The sequence below is a fragment of the Anopheles gambiae genome, chromosome 2 (assembly GCF_943734735.2).
Source record: "Anopheles gambiae chromosome 2, idAnoGambNW_F1_1, whole genome shotgun sequence".
Lineage (NCBI taxonomy): Eukaryota > Metazoa > Arthropoda > Insecta > Diptera > Culicidae > Anopheles > Anopheles gambiae.
In genome coordinates, this window is record NC_064601.1 from 111,503,137 (window position 1) to 111,529,570 (window position 26,434).

At 45.7% G+C, this 26,434-nt stretch overlaps 1 protein-coding gene across 9 annotated transcripts in view; it reads left to right on the top strand.

Moving 5' to 3' along the window:
* LOC4576322 (calsyntenin-1) overlaps positions 1–26,434 on the top strand; it is an 87,871-nt gene that overhangs the window by 42,312 nt on the left and 19,125 nt on the right. For all 9 annotated transcript variants that reach the window (XM_061646607.1, XM_061646608.1, XM_061646604.1 and 6 more), the window contains exons 3-5: positions 13,643–13,782; positions 21,020–21,138; positions 22,364–22,439. In XM_061646607.1, coding sequence (XP_061502591.1) covers positions 13,643–13,782; positions 21,020–21,138; positions 22,364–22,439 — 335 coding nt within the window. The remainder of the gene's footprint in view (positions 1–13,642; positions 13,783–21,019; positions 21,139–22,363; positions 22,440–26,434) is intronic.

The window sequence follows — 26,434 nt, forward strand, 5'->3', positions numbered from 1 at the left end:
TCTGCTCTCCTTTATCCCGTTTCCTCCCAGGTAAGGACATTATTTGCCAAAACGGTACGCCGGGTAAGCAACACTCCAAACACCCCAAAAGCACCAAAATGGCAGAAAACGCGGTGGACGACGCGCACACGTACAGCAGCAAAGCCCAGCGGACCGAGAGTTATGGTTGTGTTATTTGCCCCGTAAAACCCGGGACATGAAGCCGGCGATCGCATACCATCACATGCCCGGAATCCTAAAGGATTACAAAAACAAGGGGAAAGCAAAAAACATGCAAATGCTCTCCCTGCAGCTTTGCGCGAGATAAAGCGTCCGGTGTATCGCGCACAAAAAAGGACATTTTACATTTAGCGCCCAACGGATCCTCAACGCGGTGGTATTCCAAACGGTACCACCGGAGGGAAAAAAGGACCCCACTTGATTCGGCAAAGGTTTGAAAGCATCACACACACAAGCTCCCCAAAAAAAAAGAAACCTTGGAATCTACTCATCCTTCCACCGAAGAAGCTGCTCGCTCGTGTTTTTAATTTCTGTTCATTTAATTTAATTTTGCGACTCACCCTTTGGCGTGTAATTGTTTTTAATAGCGCGTGATGGTGACTCGTCCGAATACTTTCGTGTGTATGTGTGTGTGTGTCCTTCCAAAAAACCGAAACCCGGGGTCCGTCAGCTGCAGCAGTTGACGAAACACTGAACAAGTGCCAATCATTGGTGGGATGCTCGGGGCGTCCGACTAGCAAACAAGCGAAGTCTCTCAAACGACTCGAGACTCCGCGTGGATGCTTTCGGGCTGATGTGCGCCGTCGACAGTGCGGGACATACCCTGCACGTTACTGCTGCTGCTACTGCTGCCTCGTTTTGACTCGTTTATACGCTCGTTTTTCCCATACCCGCCCGGATCTATGTCCTTTTATCTGCGTGCGTCTGGTGTGCACAGCCCAACGGAAAGCGGACCACCCGAACGGAGTAATAATTGAATCGAAATATAATTTGATTTGATGCGCTCGCCTGGTAGTACGCCCTTAGACGGCTCGCGTCGGAAGCAGCATAAAGAGCACCTGTAATTGGCTGTTACACTCCATCACACATCCTGCCCAATCGGAGCCAATTTTCTTTCCGCTTTCCGCGATCGGGTTTCGTATACTGGTGATGCCTTAGTTGGTGGGTATACAGAAGGGTGACCTGCTTCACGGGGTCACGTACGCGAATGAAGCGAAGATTGCTGCCAGGGTGAAATGATAATTATTTCCAGCAGGGAGGTTGCTCGATGGAGCAATCCATCTGGATCTGAAGGATCCAAATCTAGTCTCGCTGGTCGGCTGGTGGCTACGGTTTGATGCCAGTCAGTTCACAGGTTCACAGGCGTTATCGCGCTTATCGATAAAGGTCACGCAGGATCAATGTCGGTGTGTTAATTTTGGACTGCGTCGCCGTATGCGAGGTTTGGTAGTTTTGATTAGTTTTAATAATAGGACACCAATTATTTCACCGCTTTTGGGTGTGGTTTTTTTTTTACCTGTGCTGAGAATCTACTATTAGATTTGGGTTAATGGGAAAAACTTTGCATAGATAGTTACGATCCATTTGGAAATTGGAACTGCGTGAAGGAACTAATCGGCGGAAGCGTAAACTGTTGCTTTTGTGAACGTTATTTTAGTGATTACAATTCAAAGAGATGCCTTTGATAATAAGTTTCATAATTTCCATTCAAATGGCTCTCTAACATCTCCAAAATTTGATATTTTTTCTATGGAAACGCTTGAAAAGATCCTCAAATATTTTCTAGAATCTTTAGTCATTCTTAAGCCACAATTTAAAGCAACTCTGGGATTTGTAGGTTCTCTTCTCTATTTCCTTGAAATATTTGTCATAAGTTAAGACTCCTTTGTAATAACACTTTGCATTATACTAATAACAATGAACGCTACCGATGTTTTGACCGTACAAAAATTATATAATGGAGGTTGTTGTGCTAACCACGCTTCCGCTTTTTATTCCAAATTGTGTGTAGCACTAATACAATGCATACCATCATACCACTTTCCCAAAAGTACACCCCCATATCGTTAGTGCACACAGCCACTGCTCACCTTCAACCATACTTATGACCTCCTTTTATCAGCTCCATTATTGTGCAGTGTCGTATCCTTACGTTTATTATTTAAATGATCTGCAACTACAACTTCAACCACACTGGACTAGGGTGCATATGTGTGTCTACAATGCTGTATGTGTGCTATCATGCTGGCGTCTTCGCTATATACGCTGGCATTGCAAATAATTTTCCACCCAATTCTTTGAAATCGATAAAAACGTGACCACGCTCTGTGTGAGGGCTGGTGGATGGTGGATAGGGGAAAAGACGCAATACTAGAAAGGACACAAACCTAAATTGAAATAAACAGAAACTGCCGGTCTACCCTTGGGGTGATGATATTGCAGAAAAGTTTGAGCACCGTTACCACTGGCTTCCAATGGGCTTCTCAGATTTCCGCATTTTGCGAAAGCACCGAACAAGGGGGTGACAAGTGTATGGTGCCTTTTTGTGTGGGAATTTTTATTCCCCACCCCCACAGTGTCTGCACTACTTTTTGTGTGTGCAAACCGCTTCCGGTAACTGAGCATCAGAGAAATGGAGGGTTGGCAAAGAGTGTTCTCGAACACAGAACGTGCCAGTTTGCCGATTTCAGACACCTGCAAATGTGTTCTGCCTCGAACGGTGGGGGCATTTATTTGGTAAAGTCTACTAGCTTTGTTAGTACCGGAATTATTCCGTACTGTGCTTGTTATTAACTGGGAATCGTTCCCATCAATAAAAGGACAATTCCTTTTAAGTAAAAGAGCCAAAACTTCAAACGAACTCCCAAACTAAATCAAACCCAAGTACCTTAGCGGGAAGCACTGGTACTCTCACGCACGTACCGATTCGAAAAGCAGCCAACATCAACGACAAAAAATCAATACCAGGGTGCGCATTTTGGGGTGCTATTTAATCCTCCCCTCATGCGCTGGTACTTATAAGGTCGGAGAACACATAAACCAAAGCTTCCTCGGCACCACTGGTGGTAAGCCCAACATTATTTCCCATTAGAAACGGACACGAGCCATCAAAGCGTGGCAGGCAGGCGTCAACCGGCCTTTCGACGAATAGTAGCCTCGACCCTCCTCGTGTCCATTTGACTCCCCATCCCAGGCACTGCTTATTCCCGGGCACTTCAGGCACTTTGACCTTGGGGTTTGGGTTCGGGTTGGAATTGTTGGAGGACGTCCTGTCCTAATGTTTTTCAACTTAAGCCCGTCGCCAACCGGCCCGGAATTTTCCACACTCACTTCCACAAGCACCCCGGGTAACTCTCTGTTACTCAACGCTCTTCGGGTGCCTTCCGATCATTCCCAGCAAACAACGCACGAGAACCTTCCCGGGACATTCTGCTTCGCTTGAACTTGGGGCGTGTTTTTTTTAGGTGCTCCTTTTGGTATACACGTTGAACGGCACAAATAATGATTACGTTCCATTTTCGTCCCGGTAACAATTGCGCACCTTTCATTCCTTTTTATTGGTTGATGTTAGATATCACGTGGAGTTTGCCTGTGGTCAACTTAGTTCGTTCTCTTTTCTCCCGCTACTCAGCCATTCAGCCTGGCACTGAACGGTCAAGCGAACGTGTGTGAGAGTAGCGGCGGTGAGTTTGTGGTTTTGCTTATCTGGAAAAGTAAATCACACTCCCCCGTGCACGTTGGAATGAAATGATTAATTTTCTTCGATCGTTTCCACCAAAGTGTATCACATTATTTATCAAACACGGTGGGGCAGAGAGAAATAACACGTTCAATGTAAGCAAAACTGGACTGGTGTTTTGGTCATGCTTGGTCAGCAGTTAGTTGGCTAACGGCCGTAAGGTTGATGTAGTCAGGGTTTCTTTATTTACCTTTTATTATGGTATTCAGAATTACATAATGAGGTAAATTCGTTTTGGAGTTGGTTTTGGCTCTTGAAGTTAGAGAATTTGAAGCAAAATGTGAGCTCAATGGCATCCAATTTGGATATGTGTGAGCTGCTCTTGTTAGAAGGAATGTTTTATTACAAATGTCAACATTATACTATCAGAACGTTAGTTTTATCTGTGTACATGGATGCGACACATATCGTATGTGCCACCACCAGGCATCAACGCTTTTCTGCGACAGTATCGCATCACGATCAGGATTAGCATAGCATTAAACTGGGACCAAAGTTTGTGGCCGTATGTGTTTGTGTGACATTTTGCTCCATTCCGAAAGTGAAGTGCATTCATATTTTTTAAATTCCTTCAACTTCTCCCCAATGGAGAAGAAGACTGGCCAAGCGAAATGCCTCTGTCGCAAGAAATCAAAGCCAAACAAAAGAAAGCAAACCGTCCCTGTCGTCGTCGTCGTCGACTCCCGTGTGTTGAGGTGCATTTTATGATGCACATTTATTTTTAGCCTCCGCTTTCCCGCCGTCGTGTCGTGGGGGTGCAAAAGAGCAACACACCGACGGAAGATCGGCCACCGTTAAGCGCGCACCGGAGCCGATGACAACAAAACTATTCCACGGGATGGGGTTTTCGAGGCAGGCGAGATAAGCAGCACTCAACCGACCGTATGGCCGTGTCGCTCGCTCTCTGTTCGTTGTGTGTGTGTGTGTTGAAATCACGCTGTTTACATACTAAACTCATTTATCTTCCTTCCGAACCACCGCGGGGCCCTCCGGTGTGTTGTGTGTACGGAGAAAAGAAGAGATTTCACGGCTGGTTGGAAACTGCTTCTGCTTCGTCACATCGCCCTGTGTATCGGGGACTGTTTCCTTTCTTGGGCGGCGCCCGTGGGATGTAGCTAACCGTTTCCGGCAGAGGAAGATGGGCGTTCGTTTCGTTGGCGTTTTCAGCCGAGGTTGAGCTGCCGCTCGTCCTCCGAAGGTTGGCAAAATATTGTCATCTCACCGGTGTTTGTTTGTTTGCCCATCGGTATGGTACGGTAATTGCAACCTTCTCCACCTTCCCACATGGGGTTGCCGGTACCGCTCGGTAACAAGTGCAACCGAAACACACACACACATAGAGTGGGTGACGAGCACGAGCAGATAAGTATGTTTGGAAGGAAAACAGAAAACTATGCCGTACCGGTTGAAACATTTTATTAGTCACGAAGACAGTAACGCTCGCAAATAATCATTCTAGTGTAGTGCTGAACAAAATACTTCTTTTTTCATCATAACGTTGAACACTTTAGAATGTGTAGTTTTGCATACCAATGGAGTGTTAACAAACGGGAGAACATTGCTTGTACTTCATCTTGCTCCCTGTCAGGAAAGAGCAAGAGGTTGCGCAACAGTTTAAAATATGCGCTTCTTCAGCCAGATTAGTGTCCTTATGTTACGCTCTTGTTCTTATTTTCCATTTTGTATAAGCTATTTTGTCTAAAATGATCCAATAACAACCGTCTAATCCCGTCCGGTCGGTCGTCTTGCCTGCCTCAAACAAGCTAAAAACCATGCCGGAAGCTGCCGAGAGTTTTGTTCACCAAGGAATAACATCAATTTCATTTTAAAGGATTAAGAATAGAACATCGTCAAACAAATCCCATTACCGGTTTTGGCGAAGCCGGCTGGCAGCTGAGATGGGAAATCTCGTCAGCAGCCGCCGTCGCCGCCCTTCTGGCTTCGCTCACCGAAGCAATAAGGGTTACTGGGACATTTCCCAAAGCGGCAAACGGTGGGCAAAGAGGAAGAGGTGAAACGGTGACACACTAACGCTTTATTCGAGCGCGAAATATGGCCACATTTCGGAACTGCGCTGCTCTCCCCGGTGCCGCAAACCTTGGGCAGGAAGTAACCCCCCAGCAGCGGAGCGGAGATGTAATTTAGGTCGACCAATGCACCGGGCAAGGATATTGACATAATATAAAAACATAATGTAATACTGCTATTCCGTTTTATGTGTGCGCCCCCAATGGCATTTTGAGCTGGTGGTGAACTTTGTACGGCACACGGCAGCAGTGACCGGGCAAAAAAATAAAAGAAAGAAACGGTAAAAATGGAGGCGCAGGATTCGAATTGTGTCAACGAATTACTTTTTTTTGTGGCCTGCTGTGTACCTTTGTGGCTGAAATCAGTCCAACGAACGGGGAGGCAAAACGTGGAAGTGTCGTTTAATGTTGCTGTATTTGCCATTTTTTATCCCTCCGATTGACAAGGTCCTTTTTGAGCAAAACTGAAAAGTTCACTTCGAAAAAAAAAGAGAGAACGGCCGACAGTTACTGAAATGGGAGTCCGTTATGGACCCGGCGTACAGACGTCAAGTTCCCCCGACTACGCAGACATTGTCCGTTTCATGCAATTCTTTTCCTCCAATTTCTCCCTATTTTATTTGGGAGGAAACATCAGCGTCACTGCGAATTGTTACAGTATTGCCGACGGGGAGGAGAGCAACAGGAAAAAATGAGTTTCATCGAAATATGAGAATACAATTCCTGCCTCAAACTTTGATGTCGGGCGAACAAAAAAGACTGCTCGCGAGAGCCACCGATGGCAGGAGTGTTGGGTCGTGGCGGTGTCTCTTTTCGGAAGGACGATAACTGCAACGTGTGCACATGACGGTTTGGTGATGGAGGCGGCGACCATGAAGATAGCATTATTCTGGTTTGGTTGGCGATGTACGGAATGTGTGTTTGAGATTGAAAGGAGCAAAAAACCTATACACACGCGCGCGCGCACACATACTGGTACATGATGAAAACCCAAATCCTGTGAAGTACCGTACCAAGCAATTTTATTCACACAAAACCACCCAATGTTGAAAAAAGCGAGAGGAAGCACATACAGAAACGAGCTGATCCCCCAAGGATCTCGAACCAAATTGATGTGCCTGGCTCGGTTTTCGGTTCACGGATGGCTCACGTCCGTGAAATCCAGACACATTGGACTGCTTTTGTCGAAAATCGAAAAAAAGCAATGCGGCGCAATGAGACAGAAACGAAAATGGCACAGCGAAACAAAGCTGCTCCACTCCGTGGAGCTTTTTACATGCCACATTAAGCTTTCTGAAGAGAAGTTCAGCGTTCAGCTTGTGCTCGGAGTAAATCTAGTGGCAAAAAACCGTACAGCCCATCGAAAATGTGAAGTCTTCGGGTGAAAAATGGAGAGGAAGCATTTACTATTTACTTGAAACTGTAAGGTACTTAATAGGAACTGTGAAGTCAGGCAATTTCTAATAACTGCTTGGGTTCTTTGAACTTGTGTAAGAAGATATGAGTTTATTTGTATACTTAATTTAATGTTCAAACTTGGAGAAAAAGTAGTGCAGTCTTTATTTGAGCTCTAAGGGGATGCTGATGAGTAGCAAAGAATCGATCTAAGAGATCTAACGTATTCTGATATTGCATTCCTATGGATTGATGTTGGAAGATCTTCAATGAATGAGGGTCTTGAAGTCAACTCTTCTAGTAAACTCAGCAGTTCATACGATTGACAACGATACCAACAATGTCGTACCAGTTAGATAAAGACAACAGATAGCTCTGATGAGCCCTCAGATACTGTAAAGTCCCCTGAAGGGAATATTTCTAAAATATTTACTCGTGTCCACACTTTCACGTGATCCTTCCGCAGAATGCACTCAGCGACACTCAAACTCAAATTACTAATGCACTTTGGCAATGTCTGCATTAAACAATGGGATGCAGCTGGATGTTGAGTGCAACAAACAGCTGCCTGCAATGTCACCAACGAATAATGCTGCAAGATTGTCTCTCGGGCTTAAATCGCGGTGCGGGCAAGGATTTAAACTGATCCCATCGCAAAAACTCGACAAGGCTGAAGCAAATATATATTGCTTTCCTTCGCCCGGGGGTGCTGCTTAGCTTTGTGAGAGAGAAGAGGAGAAGGAGTTGGCTTGTTGTACATCGCGAGTTTCACGGGCACTGGAGAAGAAGCGGGCCTGTGAAGAAAACGTGTACAAAGCCGCAAACGTAGCCGGGCCGGGCGACACAAACTCAACCAGGAAAGCACAATTTATGCAGCAACATTAGACGCGGGATTATGTATGTAAAACGATTGTGCAAAGCTCTCCAGTGTTTGCACCCGCCACTTTCCCCTGTTGCTGTCGACGCTGTTGTTTTATTTGTGGTGATTTTTGTTGTTGTTTCTTGCTTGTAAACTTACGAGCACACACACACACGCTCGCCTTGTTGTCTTCTGCGGTTGGAGCGTTGCCCGCTTTGCAGAGAGCGAGAGAAGACACAAGTCTTCTTCAGCTTACACAATGGGATGAAGAGTGTTTACTGTGTGCGTGTGTGTGTAGATGGTTGTATGTGTGCCTCGATGATGTCGTGAATGTCGTAGCGGTAACGTGAATGATGATGGAAGATGATTTTTCACGACTGAAAGTGGGGCGGGAAGTGGGAAAAGCTGGCCAGCAGTCCTTTAACTTCCTCTTGTCCACTCGGCCGTACACGAGGACGACCCTTGTTGGGTTGGGTGCCCGCACAAAACGCTCTACCAGTCGCCGGAAAGCTCGCAAACGGGAAGCACCTTATTTGCATAAATGCTTTGAAAGAGAAAGAACATGCAAACACACACAGCTTCTCAGACATGGGGGTGTTCCCGCGTCGCCGTCGCCCTGTGTTGGACCAGTATCTTCCCCTGGTTCCTCAAGCGGCATTATCTTTTGACGGTGCCCTTTTGCTGTCAGCTCAACAATTAGTCAATAGTCTATTGCAGACACGTTTTCCGTCCTGTGCCACCGTCGTCGACACAGAGCAGCTTCCCGGTTGAATAGTTCGCGCAGTGAGAGTGAGGGGTAGAAGAAAATGGGCACACAAAACCATAAAAACCTACAGCGCAACATCCCAAGAAGACCCCTTACTGTCACAATAAAAAGGGGCACAGGAAATTTGTGAAAATGTTGTGCGAAGAGAAGGGAGCGGATCGTTACAACGCGAAAGAACAACACCGCACCCGTTCTCGGCGCCTTCCATGCTCCGTGTCCACGAGTGAGAATGTTTTATTATTCATAACCAAGAACCCTTTGCGAGCGATGGGTCGAGCTAATGGGGGTGCAGCTCATTTAAATAAATGCAATCATGAGCTTTGGCGATCACACACTGTGGCGCGACGGCGTTTCCCTCCGTACGTTATCCTGCGGAGGGATGCAGTTTAAATTCAGCAAGAATCCTCGAGTTCATTTTATTTATTTTTCTTTCCATCTTGCAGCTCGACCGTCCCAGCGTGTGTAAGGTGTGTGTGGGTGTGCTTGATGCTTTAAAATGCTAATTTTGTTTAAACAAAAGCGAAATAAGCTATGAATAATCTTGCAAAAGAGGAAAGTTTTGCCGCGTGTAATTTGCCTACAATTTTGGCGCCTTTTTGTAGTGCGTATTGCATACAGCGTTAACTGTGTAAATTTTCTCCGATCAAAGGTATGCAATTTGCATGACAAAAGTACAGTTTTTATCTGTGCGGGTGTTACACGTTCGTTTGAAAACTTGTTGAATGCTCTCTGGCTTGACTCTTCTGCCTCAAAAAATGGTCACCTTTAACGGACTACAAATGGCTGCTAATTATGTTCGACATCATCCCCTCCAACAGCAACGAAAAACCCGTGCCCCGAACGCGCATCCATCATTCGTAATCGTGCCCTTGGTGGTGTTGTGTTGCTGTCTTAACTAACACTCCCGGTGCGCAGCATTATCGACGAAACTCCCCTCTGCCCTCGATAAATACACTGCGCGTTGCCGTTCCACGGTGTAACTTCACCGCTCGCTCGCGGAGACATTGATTTATGTCCGCACGCTTGAATAGGTGATTAATACTGACCCCAAAACAGATATCTAATTTGGATGCTCTTTCCATTTTTCCCCGTAGTTTTTGTCTTTTGTATTAGGACTTTGGGATACTTTTTTCTCGCCTTGGGCCTTTTCCCACGTGCCACACGCTGTTTCAAGAAGATCTTTTCGGTTACTCCACCCGTGAAAAAAATAAGATTCTACGTGCAAAGGCGCACCGCAGGCGTTCGCACACGTTCCCGTGGAATACGCTTTGGTGTCTCGCCCCTCACCAAAACGCCCACAAGCGTGTGTGTGTGTGGACGGTGTCGGTCGGAAGTGTCAGCGTGCGCCTGCAGTCATCACTTGGAGCGACATTTGCTTTTGCGCCACCCTCAGCCGCCGCTCAGTTGCTTCCACTCTATTCGGTTTTTAGGTTCACTTTTTTCTGGTTCGGAATTAATCTATCGGTGGGTGTTTGCCCCGGTGCCCTGTGTCGCCGTAGCGCGCGCGCTGTCATTTATTTTTGGGCAACGACGATCGTATTTTCTGCTTGCCTCTGTCGTTGCACCCGCATGAGGGGGTTTGGGTGGCTGCATCGACGATAGAACGGACATCACACTGGGGCGGCTGCTGCTGCTGCTGCTGCGGGTGTAGATTTTATGGTTTGGTTATTGGACTTTGCTTTTTAAAAGTGTTCTACTTTTAGTCCGTTTTGTGTCTTTGTGGCGAGGGTTGGACATCGGTTTGGTTTGATCTTTTTTGCTCTTCTTCTTCTTCTTCTTTGGGGTGGTGTGATTCACACCAACGGTCTTGGCGGTGATGGTTGTTTTGCTCTCTTGCAGCATCTTGCTTGAGTGTGATTCATCTTTTTTCTCTGAATGCTATCCTGGTCATGGCACCAACAAATTGTATTATTTCATGTTTTTTAACATTTCAAATGAAACGAAGTTTTCATAGTCTGACTCTGGCAAAAGGGATCTAAACGTATTTAATACCAAGTGTAGACATAATTAATGCAATCATCAGTAATTCAGCATGCCAACATAACAAAAATAAAACATTTCCCCGAAGAGCTGCTGGCCGTCAAATTTCAAACTGCTTTTCTTGCTAAGACATAACCTGCGCTACATACAAATAAGCCGATACACATTACCCATTCCAAATTCGACCCGTCAGCAAAACTGGTGCGAGCAAAAAAGAAAAGGAAACACTCCCGCCAGCAAACAACCGTTGACACTTTCCGTTTCGATGTTGCACAGCTCTCTTTTCTCCAAACCGTCCCGTTCGACGCTTCTTCTACAACACACGGCACATGGGGTTTCTTTTTTAACTTCTTTCAGCACTTTTACGGTTGTACAGGTCGGCCGGGCGGACGTCGTCGACACCTTGCAGCAGCTGGTTGGTCGGTCGACTCGAAACCACCGGTAGTTCCCCGGTATCGATCAGCTCCCATTGCACCACCAGCGGGTGTTGTTTGCACACACCAATCCCACCCAGCCCCGTTGAAGAAGGTGCTAAGCTGAGGATTTCAGTTTTACGCGCGTATGCTGGGTTGCGCCCTACCAACCAAACCTGGAGGCGTGAAAATTGAAGCAGAAGTGCAGAAAAGAAATGTTGCCAAAGCCAGTAAAAAGGAGGAGGAGGAGGAGGCACAAGCGATATAAATCAACCTCGGGGCCGGCCACTGCCCTTCTCGGAGTCGGGCGGACAGGGCACGTAATCTGTTTTAATTCCCAGCCAAAGTGCGATTCCTTCTGGCAGCAGCAGACCTTTCTTGTTGCTGAACTGCTTGTTCGTTCATTGATTTTTGTTCCTGTTCTGTGTATTGAACCTTTCGGTCGGTGGTTGGAATGCTCTTTTTTTGTTAAATCCATCTAATATGGTTTTGATACGTCAAATCCGCATTGAGCGCAAATAAACCCAACGATAAATGGCAAAAGTTGCAGCTAATATCGACAGCGCGAAACAGCCCGCAAGTAATTAAAATGCTGCAATACAGTTTTTATATTTCAATTTGCTCGTTTTTGAAAAGCCCACAGAAAAAGTTCTATGTCGTCTATTTGCTTCAGCTAGAAACATACGTCCAGCTGCTGGTGCTGATAGGGCCAAACCTCGTATCAGCTTCCAGTTAATGTGTGTTTGCTTATCTCCACGCACGCATCACAGACGCCCTACATACACTTCCTATGTGTACGTTTTATGCCATCCATTTTTCTTCGATTCCATCCTTTTTCCTCGAACCTTTTATTCTTTTGCTGTAGAGTCCGCCCATTTCCTGTGCGGACAAATTTGCTCAACACTACCGGAAACAATCGATTGATCCTAAGGGGCACGACTGCTAGCACGATGTAACCGATTGCCGGCTGTAGCGCTAAGGCGACGGTGGTAAAGAGCGTTTGACGCAGGAAGTGGAGTTTTTGCCCCCGACGCTGGGAAGGAATCTCAGCTCAGACAGGATTCTCGCTCGTTTGATGCGATCGATTGGTCCAAAAGTAAGTTAAGCTCCATTTTTAGTGAGGATTGATGCGAGCGTTTTATTTGCTTGATTGATTTATTCCGTTCGGGGTTTACAATAAATCAGAAAAGGGGATTTCCGTGTGCTTCATTTCGCTGAGGAAGCGTTAATCCGTACCTGAAGTAAAATGGTAAAAAAAAACATACAGCAGTGTTGGGATTAGATGTTTCTATGATATTGGGTCCTTTGGCTTTGGGCTACTATAATGTTTTTGATAAAGAAAAATATAATATTAATCTAAAATTTCTTTCTATTGGAAAACTATTAACTTTACTTTTAGAAAACTATTTCGAAATAGAATTGGAAATATTACATTCCCGATGTTTGTCCACAGGAACATGATGCTTTGCGGAAGAGTTTTGTCCCATTAAAAGCTCTGCCCCTTTTCCGCCCAGGAACTGATTGACCATGAACCGGTATGGAATGAAGTCTGACGCCAAAATTAACGCTCCTCCACACACGCCACCCCAAAATGTTTGCCGCTTCCAATTACATTGGGAAAATATTTGTGTGGTCGCGTAATGAATATCGATAGCTACCACCGCCGAACAGAGCCGCAACATGCCAACATGTGTGTACTTACTACAGCCGTGTTCACCGTGCGACAGTTTCCTGGGAAAAAGTGTAATACCCGTGATAACAGGCGCATTGAAAATGCATGTTGGTTATCGAGAAAATTATTCACTTCCAGTGTACTTCCAGTGTGTCGGAATGGCGGAACTATCGAGGAGGAAATGAAAGCAATATCGATTGTACAGTACCGAGCAAAAATGGTCGGTCTGGGAGTCTAATGTTCTCAATTCCTGGAGTTGCAATGTGTGCAAAACTGCACCGGGGCGCTTGTGCCGGAACGCGGGGCTTGGAGCGCTTGTTCCGGCCGGAATGTAATACGCACGGCAAAAGGAAACATCGTGCTTTCTCTGATGCGTGTCAAACGATATTGATGGAAAGCTCTTGCACTGGAAATCAGAGCAATGGGAAATGGCGAACAGCAAACATCCGTGTGCGCAGTAATTTCGTGTTCGAAGGGCTTTACTAATTGCAAACAGTACAAATTATTAACACGCCGATGCCGCATCATTACAGGTTGATGTTGGATTTGGGAAATTAAATAGTGTGTGTGTGTGTGTATATATTGTATTTATGTGGTTTTTGAGTACCCCTAAACCTTGTCAGGTATCTTGTCCTGCTGCAAATCATTTTAGGAGTTGGTATCTACATCAATTTGTAACATTAAATTCCTTTACTTTTAAAACTCAAGCATATCCCTGCTGAAATAATAATAAATACTTTACTCTCTTGTACATTTAACTTATCTTTCCAATCCCGTCTTTCTCGTTGCAGAACGCGTCCTGGAAAACTCGTACCACGGCTTGATAAAGGAAAATGAAACGTTCGTCGAGATAACGCCACTGATCAAGGTGGACGAGACGAAAATCTGCGGCTTTCACATAATCAAAAAGAACAAGGAAATTCCCTTTCAGGTAAGCTTCCATTCGTTACTTCCATTTCGGCGTGCCATCGCGTGCACCGTTGAATAATGCATCACATAAGGAAGAAAACCAATTGTAGCTTGATTTGCTGGAAAAATCAATAATCTTCTGCCCGTAACGCTACGAAACGGCGTCAGACGAGGCAGAAACACCCCCCCCCCCCCCTTTACAAGAAGACTCAAGCGCGATTTCTTATCGATAACGAAGTGGAAACACTTGGGCTATCGAGCATTATTGGCAAAAGTGGCACGATTTGCAGAAAAAGTCGAGCGCGCGAGCGCGCACGTGTCACCATCTTGTGCATTTTTCGTCGCCAATTCCTACGTGCCCCAATGCGGGGCGGACCGGGTGAAGCGCGACCGGATTGCCATTTTCGACCATTGCGAAACGTCTCTTGTCCATGAAATTCGACTAACTTCACTTTTAGCACGGTCATATATCAACCCGGCGGTGGCGCGGGTTCGTCGTCTCGTGCCTTCTCCGCACGCCGAAATAGCCAATGTCCGTCCACGGCACGGTGACAGAAATTGTTTCACTAAAGTAAGGTGGAATCGGTCGGACATTTTTTCTTCCTCCCACTGTACACCTCCGTTGTCTGGGATGGGTTTTTTTTTATAAACATAACCACTTCCTTCTTGCGAGCGCTTCCAACAGAGAAGGTGGTCCACAGACCATCGTCATTTTCAGCGCATTTCTTATGCCGTCAGCATCGTAATCTGTTTTTACTTTCCTCGTCGAGTGCTCTCTCTCTCTCTCTGTCTCTCTCTCTCTGTCTCTCTCTCTTTCTCTCTCTCTTTTTTCGAGGAGTTCGAGGATAACCTCTTGGGGACACGAGATAAGAAACTTCATCCTTTTCATCTGCTCGAGAGCAGCTACCGGTACCATGCTGAGTTTCGGGTCTTTGGCGTCGCTTCTTTGCCAACGTCCATCAAGGTCCATCAAGTACGAAAAAATCCTCCACCCCCGCTCCCCCACTGGTTTCGACACACCAGCTTACCGTGCTCTTCTTTTCGATTTTGTCGTATTTACTGACAAAATCCACTTGAAATTGCTGCTAAGCGCCCGGGGAGGGATAAGGGCTGGCGAGTTTCCTTCCTCCTGTTCCACCGGTTTGGGGTGGGACTAAGGAGGAGGGGGATCTGTTTTACTTTCATCACACTGTAGCCAAAATGTATGCAAACTTTCCCCCTTAGCCTAAAGCACCGATCCACCCGGCACGAACGAACCAAATTTGTCCACCACTAACGATGGCCCCGGAAATGGCTGCGGAACTGGGACGAAAAGGCGCTTTTTTGCTGTATTTTTGGGAAGCGGTCGCTTTTTTTGTTAGGATCTTTAAAATTGGATTCCTGGTACCGTACCTCGGGTGAGAGCACCTCCCCCGGCGGTGGCATTGCGTCGGCCGGTAATTAGCGCAAATGATTATTCCTTGATGTCCACCATAATGAGGAGCTCCCACCGGAATTTGTGTGTCTGTCTTTTCTTTTTTTTACATTCTGCGTGTTTTACAACGCACAACATCTGTACGCCCTCACCAAGAAGCGTAACTTGTGAAGGTCGCGCCATTTTTTTTCGTCGTTGTGTCGGTGTGAAAGCGTGTCCAATGCTCTTAGGCAAAGGTGTGCACAGACTTCCTTCGCGCGTTGTTTCCTGTACCCAAGCAAGATATGGTAGGGGAAAATACCATATAACAAGCGACGACTATGCTGACAGCTAAGCCTCCACGGCCTTCCCTGATCATTAGCATAAGTGTTGCTAGGCATCCACGTGACACTGGCAGGGGGGGGGGGATGTTGTGGACCGGCGAAGAAAGTCTCTAGGGAGGTGTGAAGCTTTTCCCGGCAGCTTCCCCGGTGACGAATGGGAACATCATGGGTACATCATGGGTGGCTGCTAAGTTTGATGACGCAAAGGGAGTCAGCCGAACGTCTCAAGTTTGCAACTTCGGCTCTCCCTTTCTTTCCTCTTCCAGTGGGTAATTGTACCCCCCTCTGTGGTGTGGAGTTTTCTCGTTTAAGAATTTTCACTTTTCCAATTTCTAGAAGGTACAAGTTTAAGTCTGGAGAGGGAAATTTCGGTATACAGGCGATTCTGTAACGCCAACCATTAGCATGGGAAATCTCTTGAGATGAAACGGACCTCTGTATATGTGCTTCCGAAGCAAATCAATAACGGAAAGTTATTGATAGGGACAGGGTAAAGGGACAGGGAAAAATATTAAATTCATTCGTAAACAAAGTGAAACTTTCTGCAGCGGAAAGCAACTTTGTGGGGCACCACTGGGGGCTGCGCTGTGCCATTTAAATGTCAGCCCAAGTGTGTTGTGGGTGCTTTTATTAAAAGTTTAATTGGAAAACGAGGAATGTTCAATTAATTGACATTTTTTAGCTAACTCTCCCCCTTGTCGGTGCGTGTGTGATGTAAGGAATTTGATACGTAACATTTTTGGGAAAAAGGGCTGAAAGGCGAAGATGCCCCAAGATGACGCTACGGTTCTCAATCATTCATGCCCTTTTCTCCGGTGAAGCTAACAGCAAAAAAAACAAGCGAACACGATCCACTTGTCCGTTCTATTGTCCTTTTTTTTCTCACTCTATCATTGCCCCGAAACCTTCCGTCACGGGTCACGGCGAAGGATCGAAGTGTCCGGGCGTTTCTGAGGACTCATCATGTCCGACATTTGCTTAGGCTGCATGAAAAATTATCACCCAGCCCCCCAGGGTCGCAATTTGTATGTGTGTCCGAGCGCGCGCGCGTTCTGCGTGCATAAGAACCCCCCCCCCCCCCATCCCCTCCCCCCTTTCTCCCCTCGGACGATGCCGCAGTTGGCAGATAATTTATTATCCATAACACAAAACGCCGGTTTGATGGTTTGATGGTGAGCTGGTCCTCCGTGTGTCGTCAGTGGGGGTGCACGCAATGGGTGGTGGAGAGAATCGGTGCCAAACCGATTATGCACACTCCGGCAATACCGCACACCAACCGTTGCTATGCTATCAAGGGTAGTACGGTATGCTGGATGTGCGCGATGCCTGGTGACGTCCTGTGGTCTGCGGTGTGCCAAGCGCGATATTGTGGGCGATCTCGCAGCAACCCCGGGAGCTCCGTGTGGAGAATGGCGTGTTGGTGAAACGTTATTGTGTGGTCTACCGACAGGTTCGGCGTCAGGCTCTGTGAGAATCTCTCCTTTCATCTCATCCCATTTCTCTCTCTCTCTTCGCTCCCTTGAGCAGCCCACAGGATCGTTAATTTAATGTCCGGAAAAGGAGGCTCAGGTTGATAGTACAGGTGCTGCTGCACACGGTAGCTTGCTGGTTGCTTGCTTTTTCCCCCCGGCAATAGAAAATGGCATTGCGACCCGACGTTCCTGGCACTCGAGCCCGGATACACACAGTAGCAGATGTATTATTGCATTTAAATGAACAATTAACAAACCGCCCAAGCACGGAGCGTAGCGCTAGCAGTGCCTGTGCTGTTATTCAGTGCACTTTCTTCAAGAGCACTCCTTACCCGCAGCCGGTTGGCGGCGGCAAACGGTTTTGCCGCTTTGGCGACACACGACAAACGATTATTGGGTGGCTCGCTTTCCACTGTTCACGGCTCGCCGTTGTACACTTTGGCGAAACACTTTAGCCTGCAAAACCCGTTTCCTATCTTGCCCATTAGTGGTTTTAAGGTCGCAATTCGCTCGAACCTCAATTGTTTTTTGCGGGGTTTTTAAGAAGAACCCAAGCACATGAGCACTTTTCTGCGTGGCAACGATAGCGATGGGACACACACACATGTGATATTCTAAATTAGATTTTAATTTATTTCGATGGCATTTACTTTCGCAAAGCCAAACAACAGGGACACCCAGGGACAAAATGGTGTGGAGCTAAATTAATATCCATCACCTTTTTCAGGCTGCCAAGTCCAGGACAGGGGTGGGTTTTAAAACCGGGGTCTCACACTAAAAGTGATGGGCTTATAGCATATGGGGTTTTAACCTCCGGTGGCTGTTCCGCTGACACGTGTTCGCGCAAATGTTTGATGAAAGTGGCAAATTATGCAAGCAACAATTAATTAATTATACATTCTGCTTGACTTCTCGGACAACGTGAAGGGGCCGCGAGTTGCGAGGAGATCCTTGCGTGGAGAGAGAGAGCAAAATAAAAGCAAACTATTAATGCAACATGTTCTGGAGCTGGAGTTCATATGCTAAATATGTGTTGGAATTGAATTTTTGATACTCATGCTTATGCTTCATTCCGAAATAGCAAACAAATCTCATGTTTGAGCCCAAAATTATCGTTAAATACCTTTCAAGTATTTTAAGCGACTCAATTCCATGTTTTCTAAAGGTTAGTTTCCCTCTTGCTGTATGAGGGCATATCGCAAAGGGCGTTTGAATTAGTGTAAACGCCATTGTTCCCTATCCACCCTTCTATTCTAGCAATTTTAATTACCTCCACTCCAATCCTTTGCTTTGCCCTTTGCTATAACCGTCGCTTTGAGTCTATTTCCGTTTAGTTGTTTCAAAACTAAATGAGGGCGTCCCCCAACCCCATTCGAGTCAAAACATTGGTGTGATTTGTTCCCTGCGCAAATGCTCTTACTACGCTATGGCTCTATTGCTAGCAATGCTCAAACTGCCGGAGAAAGCCATCGAACCGCCTTTGATGACGTTTGACACAAGCGGCACATTGTGTTACAACGTGAAACACTGATCTGCAGCATCCAGCAGCACAAGGAAGGTGAACAACACGAAGCAGCTCTCTACCCCTTGTACCTTTTCCTAAGAAAACATTAAAGTGTAACACAACACGGGCTTCAGGCCCTCCGAGCAGAAGTTTTTAATCTCCCCGCAGTCCCCGCTGTTGCTTGCTGTAGAAGATAGAATATCAATTTATTTTTAATCGCCTTCGAATCACCGGTGCACCACCTGTCGTGACGTGAATCAAATAACTAAAATGGATTTGTTTCGATGGCACCTTAGCGTTGGGATGGGTGAAGGGAAGGAGGGGGGCTTTTGTTGTTGCGGGGGTCCCGATTTGGAAACATGCGTCGTTGGGGGGAAGAAAATCAAACCCTGCAGCGAGAAAACAACTGCAACATGGAGCATGGCAAGCGGCGTGCTGGGGGGGGGGGGGGATAGAGAGGTACATAGTACGGTGCCGTGACCAGGATTGCGTTCGGATTAGCATTTTGATGAAGGAACGTGAAATTCCCGTGAACGTTCTTGGGCGCGCGCGCGCTCGCCTTCGTGTGCGTCAGCGAGCAATACGTATACTGTGAGTGGCCCCGGGACGCCCATTTCTAAGCGCATTCCATTCCTACACACACGCCGGCAGCGCACGGTGTTTGGAGATGACAGTTGAACGTTGGTGTTACAGTTTTCGGGACGATATTACGGGGTTGCTGGCTGTGCTTTTCGGCAGAGAGTAAGAGAGAGAAAGAGAGTGCGATGGATGCAATCGTGCCTTGAGGTTAAATTGGTGAAAGATTGGAACGGGATTTACTGTGAGTCTATTTTCTCGCACAGAACGTTGAAGAATGCAGGTTTCGAAGCTGGCAGTTAAGATTAGGATAGCAATCTAGCGAAATTAATGATAGCAAATTATTTGATTGTTATTCAACGTCATATTTCCATATCGCTTTTCTTTCATCTTGTTCAATCGAGCCAACATTCAGTTTGCGTAATTATTGGCATACTTTATCCCATCTAGTAAAGCTATTAAATTTAATTGCATCTTTTCAAACCCGGCGTCTTCGGCTTGAAATACATCCCCTTGCCAAATGCTCACAGTTGCTACAATTCGAGAAGCAATTTTACTGAGCTTAATTAATTTATCAAATTGCTCCCGGACCGTTACCATTTCGGGGGAAGCGAGTTAGTTAACCTCACACAATATTTACCATCGCCACGCTTTCACGGTCTGATCTATATGCCCCGGGGCTTCGCATTCCAATCCAGTTGGTGTCGAATGCAAGTTTCAAAATCGAAGTTTTGTCAACTTTGCGCATAAATAAATGTCGAGACAACATATCCCGCACATGCTTTCGGGAGTTTTGTGCTGCCAGCATAAAAAGGGTAGTGCATAATTCTCTGTTGGCAGTAGCTCTGAGCTATCGAAAATTCATTTTGTTTTTTTTTTTTAATGTAACTCCGATCGCTTCATTTGCTTTCGCAGATTCGGTTGCCGGTGCCGAATTTCGCAATTATGCAAAATTGTATCCACGCCACGCGTGTGCACTCTCTGCCACTGCCCAACAACGATATCGAGCGTTATTTAAACGACTGTGCGCTTTATGCTCGCACTGATGATTGGTTGGGTTATGTTTTTTTGTTTGTTTTTTTTTGTCCTTCACTCTTCGTTTGTTTTTGTAATTCTTTCGCGCGTACTCTTCGCCCGCAAACGCTCACACATTGGAGTGGGCTTTTGTTTGAGCGGTAAAATAAGCGTGGCCCATCCCCCCTTACGATAGTGGTGGAATTGGCCATCGAGCATCGACTGAACATCCAACCAAACTGAGCTGTCCTTTTATGCTGCAGCCGTTCAGCGATTTCGATGGCCCGCGTGTACTGACAAAAATAAAACATTAATAACTGGGAGACGACCGTGGCAGTACAACACACTGCGGCTCATCGAGGAACCAAAAAAAGCATATCTGCAATTAACAGATGCAAGACCGTTCGTGTTTTCCCCCCCCCACACTATCCCTGATGGTGCGAATGGGTCAGTAAAAAAAGCGATGAAATGAATTTATGATTGCCCGTGGGTATTACTTTAGTTTCGCTCATCTGTTTTCCTTTCACATCGTAATGCCACCGATAAACACGTGGGAAAACAGGCGATGCATCAATTTTACAATTACGCAAAGATGCATGAGTGTTTGCACAGCAGGAAAGCGTGTACGTATGTGTGTGCGGGTGCTTTTTCCACTTAGTATTTAAATTTCAAACAATCGAACGATGCCATTCAGCAGCGGCATCTATCATTGTTTGTGTGCTGTTTTGTTTGGTGTTTCTGTCGAATAATCAATATTTTTTGCAGAACATAAATTTGTGATTCCACCCATGGGGATAGGGAGGGAGGGAGGGAAGGTGACATAAGTATTTCCTCTGTTGCTGCGTTTGTTAGCTATTATTTATTGTCGGGTTGATTATTTTTTATCGGTACGGTAGAAATTAATGTACGCGTGATTTAATGCCTGTTATTTGCTGTATTGTGTATTCTCTTTTCAGATTGAGCTTGTGAACGAGCTTGGCATTCTGAAAGCGAAAAAGACACTGAACTGCGAAAAGCGGAAAAACTACAAATTTGACATTACCGCCGTTTTCTGTGATGGATCACATTCGAAGAGGTAAGAGACAACAATTGTTCTATAATTTATGGAAAAATAATGTTTTGATGTTTTACGTAAACTATCTCAATATAATGACGTTTTAAATTTTCATTTTTCTCGACATGAAATAATTTAATTGCCGCACTTGTTGTTTATTCATTTTTGAAGCTATTTTGAAGCTGCTTGGCTAGATTTGCTTCTAAATTCACTAGATAATCTATTATGTTACAAGTACATCATATTGCATACCTTCTGGCGTTCAGCAGGCACAGTGAAACGGAGTAAAATTAATAATCAAATTTTGCCTATTTCGATTACATTTTAATCTATTTTTTACATTTTAATATCTGCTCGACCAAATCGTGTTTCATTTCTATAATAGATATAGGATAACAAGTCTTATTTCATTACGAATCCAGCAACTCAATTGATATGCCCCTATTAATCCCAAAAGCACTACGAATTGCATAACTTTAGGCGCTCAAATTTGAAATTTGTTTTGTTTTTATACATTCAACCAAAATTGTTCAATTATTTCCGCCTAACTTAAACATCTATTCTCCCCGCAACGAACGTACGTTCGAGCCGAGCAACAAACGTCGGCCTTAAATTGCTCAGCAGTTGTGAAAAATGTGTTCCATTAAAATGTTGCTAGCGCCTACTTTTCATGTCAGCAATCACGGCAATAAATGCGCCGCAGAACGTACCACCCGCCCCCAAAAACAAGCGAGCGACATACAAGCAATCGCGCATGTAGAGCTTGTTTTGTGCTGGTTCGTCCACCTTTTTGCTTCTTCTAGTTCGCTCCCATCGTTCCAGTTCGCACATCGCACAGGGCTTCTTCACTTCAATCACTCCGCGGAGACACCGAACCGAAAGTTTATCTGACAGGCGAAATATCGAAGCACTTTCTCTCGTCCCAATGTTTCGCGCTCGCAGATTCCTCGTCCATTGCGCTGAACTTCCCAGGAAGCTTTGCTAGAAATTACTTGATGCGTACGTCTGTGCTTATCCTTCCACCCAGCCGAACACACGAAGTTATTCGGCACTTTGGTATCTTTGGAGAATTTTCTCTCCTTGTTTCGAGTTAAATCCACGGCAACCCATGCTGTCCTTTTTTGTTTTGTTTTTGTTTTTTTGTTTTTTTTTTTGGTTGGCAGGACTGATTACGATTACGAATTTCTTATCCCAAAAACTTTTTTTATCTCACTCGCTTTCTCTCCAATTCTTCCTTCCGTTTCAGCGCGAGCGTACATATCTCCGTGATTGACATTAATGAATATTCGCCCACATTCCTGCAGCCCTCATACGTCACAGAGGTAAGTTTTGCAAGTAATGAACTTTCCGTCCGGCTTCTCACTTAGCAGCCCGAGTGCGGTGGGCTCTGCCTTAGACTACTTAGCAGCAGTGTTCGGCTGCAGTTATCAAACACATTCATCCCAACCTTTGGGTGGTGTATACCTTTGTCAACCGGTGCGTCAATATCGGTGGCTCCGACACGGCCCTACTGCACCCGGGCATCTCCAGCATCTCTCTCAAGCATGTGCCAGTAATTAGTGAATGCTTCTTTACCATCCCAGTAGCCCGCGTTATGCGTCTTTGCCCTGCGAAAACTCCAAAAGTCAGCAAACTTCCAATCCAAGCACATCGGTAATTTATTGCTCGCCCAGCCCATCCCCGGAGAAAATGGTTTCGGACCGTATGAGATTGGTTTCGGTATGCGAAAGTGGAATAAGAGAGAGAGACCGACCGACCGACCGCCCGAAATAGAGCGCCAGAAGAAGTTTCTTAATATTCATCATCCATCTTCTGGTTTGCGAATTAGTTCCACCTCAACCACCAGGCGTCTCCATGGGGGCGTTCACATTTCCATCACTTTCACCGTTCGCACTCCGTTGTAAGTTACCGACGGGGATGTCACAGTTACTTTTGCACTTGAAGCAAATGAACATACACACACACACAAAAGAAACAAATAAAAAGTGGAATGGAATGCCACACGAACCGGACACGATCGTGAATAGATGGCCCACACGATTCATGAATGTCTTTTTCATTTTCTCTCTCTCTCTCTCTCTTACTTTTCTCGACCCTCACCGACGCCTCATCAAACTCAATTTTCGGCACCTTTAGTCCGGTTCGTTTTGGTGTATTTGCTGCTCATCACCCGGAAAGGTCTGCCCGTTGAGTATTTTGTTTCTCGTTTTTTTTTTTGTGCCACTCGATTCTACCGAGGCGTAACTATACGCCAAAGCAATTCTGCCAGCGCCGCAGGCCGATTTTCACAGACTCGTAATTAATTCAATGTACTGGTATTGATTTTTGCTCCATTACAAAAAAAAACCGGACCCTACATTGAGCGATGTCGCCCACAAAGCAAAGCAAAGGTCTTCTGACATCGCTTTTTTTGAAATCAAAATGCTCCTCCGAAACACTTCAATTATTATTGAACACTGTGACACACACACACAGACACATTGAACGCACGACTGCTCGCTTGTGTCGCATTGGGGACTGAATTACGAATTTGATGAACGCCCCGAACCGTGACAACCTGGACCTGGAGGGCTTCTGGGAAGAAAACAGCAACGAAAAAAGAAGCAGAAATTATGACCGGTACGAATTCCAGTGCCTTTCTGGGTGTGGGAGAGAAAATCGATACATTTTCCTAGAAAGTTGATAATACACTGAAATGTCACAGTGAACAAAAACACATTCTTAGCTTCAGATGATGCTTCGGAAGTGGTTGATCAAGATTGATTTTTCGATCCCACTTTGTTTCGGCTTCACTTGCGCTTTCGCGTCGCATGAAACGGTTGCGGTAATGAAGCGCGATTTTCCACAATTAAAAGCAACATTTCGCAAAAGAAAAACATAGCCAGGGAGTGAGTTAACCTCCACCCTCGCTTGATAAACGCCACGAGTGGTGAACCAAATTGATAGCTTTTAATGTTTGATGAGCGTTAATGGTGAGGTTCCGTTTGCCACTTTCACGCTATTCTATCCATTTGCGCGCTGTATGCGATTCCGAATCCGTGGGAGGAAGGAAGAAAAAAAACGTTCACTTTTAACCACTTTGAAAGGGTCATTAACGGGGTGGCAGCGGCAGGAGAAGATGGAGGTCAATATGATGCAGCGGTAAAAAGCAATTAAAAAAGCACAAAAGCGTTTCCATCCATCCATCCATCGGGGGCGAAACCGTGCATTCCGCTAAGGACTGGTGCGCGTAGGCGTTTACCAAACTCGCCTCACCTCTCTCTCCGTTTGCTGCAACACTTTGACGAAGGATTTGAAGTTGCTTAATTCACGTCAGGATGAGCTATGAAGTTTGGCTAAAAAAGGCGGTTTGGACACGGCAAAAGTTGCCCCGTTTAGCGAGTCATTATCCCCTAAACAGTAAGCGAACAGAAACGTCTGAAGTCGATGTGCGCGCTGTCAGCTAAATTGGATTGAATGTCATTTAATCCCTCCCAAATGGCGGGAAAAGTATTGCAAACTTCCTGAAAACTAAGTTACAAAATAATAAAGGCCAGATTTGATTGGACCACCACAAAATGGGCTTTCCTAACAAGAATAATGTCCAAACGAGCCACAGTAAATCACAAGGCATCAGCATACTTGTATCGCGTTTAGCCCAACCGCAGGAGCTTAAATTATCAACCAAGCACTTTTGTTATCAATATCGCCCCTCTCTCTCTCTCTCTGCTATGTACAAACCAAAAGGCTCATCCGCGTGCAAACTGCATCCTGCAATATTTAACACATACATGCACACATACTGCGGATGGATTGCGTGTGAATAGCGCTTCGGAACAAAACACAAAAGGCTCGGAGTTTGAAAACAACGGCACAGCAATCTAGCGATCGGCCCCGATAATCGATAAGACAAATACGTGCATCCAGGCATACGCATACAGACGACCGACCGCCAGTAGTTAAAAGAGATGCACCAGCAAATGGCGTTGGCAGGGAAATGGGACGGACCCTCTGCTCTTTCCCTCTTTCTGTGCCCCGCCCGTTCATACGCTGGCTTCCGTTTTGTGTGGCTAAGCTCCGGCTATTGTTTCCGGCTTCCGGTCCCGATATCATTCCGGTTTTGAATGCGCTTGCCTATGTGTGTGTGTGTGTGTGTGTTTGTGTTTGCAGGATGAGTGCATCCGCTTTTCGAATCGAAACTTTGCCTGCAAAACCGTAGTGCACCGTAGTGCTTACAACAAAAGTAATATTAATTTCGAAACAACACCAACTCTGCTGCAGGTGAGTTAAGATAAAGTCTGTCGCCCCGCGCCCTCATTTCACGCATACGTGTGGAAAGCCTTCCTTTGTGTGTGCTTTTGCATTTTGCACCGGCGATAGCGATGGGGCGTGAGTGTATTAAAATAACGTTCGCTTGCAACGTAGTGTGAACGTACACGGGGCGCACTGAACGTTCTGCATCCATTTTTTTTTGCAAAAGGAGGGAAAAGGTAGCGAGAAATACAGCGCCACCTAGGCAAGGCTGGCAGGGAAAACAGCAGGAGCTAGTGCAGCAACTAACAACCAACGGCAGCCGTAGCCCTGCTGCCCATGCATCATCGGTGGAAAGTTTCGCGCTTTTCCGTTTTCACGCTGGCACGCGGACACTGCCCTTCCTTCCCGACGGTGTGCACACACAAACTTTGCACGCGTTTGAAGTATTAACGATTTCCTGCCGTGTGCCGGTTGGTGTGTGCGGTAGTAGGGTTTTTTTTTGTATCATTTACGTGAGTAGTTTATGGAGCTTTTCCGATGTTTGGCCACTTTTATGCTATAGGTAGATGCGGCAGAAAGTTTTCGTAAAGGTAAAAAAAAGAGAGACATGATATCTTTAGGCTCAAGTTTTTAAAGTAACAACGGAAGCAAAAGCGGGTAACTCGATCATTAGTAGATGCATTGAATAGGAAAAACTGTTTTCTCAGAATAAGAAAGAAATCTCAGAACTAGCAATGAGAATACTTACTTTTTTCAGTAATTTGAATCAGAATAGAAGATTGAGATCAGAATTTTAAACTCACTGTTTGAAGATTGATAACTAGTAATGCACTACACAAACCATCTTTCCATTTCGCTATTACTTCTTTTCGATCCAACTCACTCACCTACTTTCTGTGCCGATTAGAGACTCACTCATTGTGGATACATATCACGCACTCTTTTCCTGGCTGAATAGAGACCTCATTCCTCGGGATTCAACTCACTCTCTCTCTTTCTCTCTCTCAGCGCCAGGGGCGGATTAAGCAGTAAGCGGTCGCGTGGAGCCCCAAGGTCTCAAGAAGGGGCCCGAGAAAAAGAATCT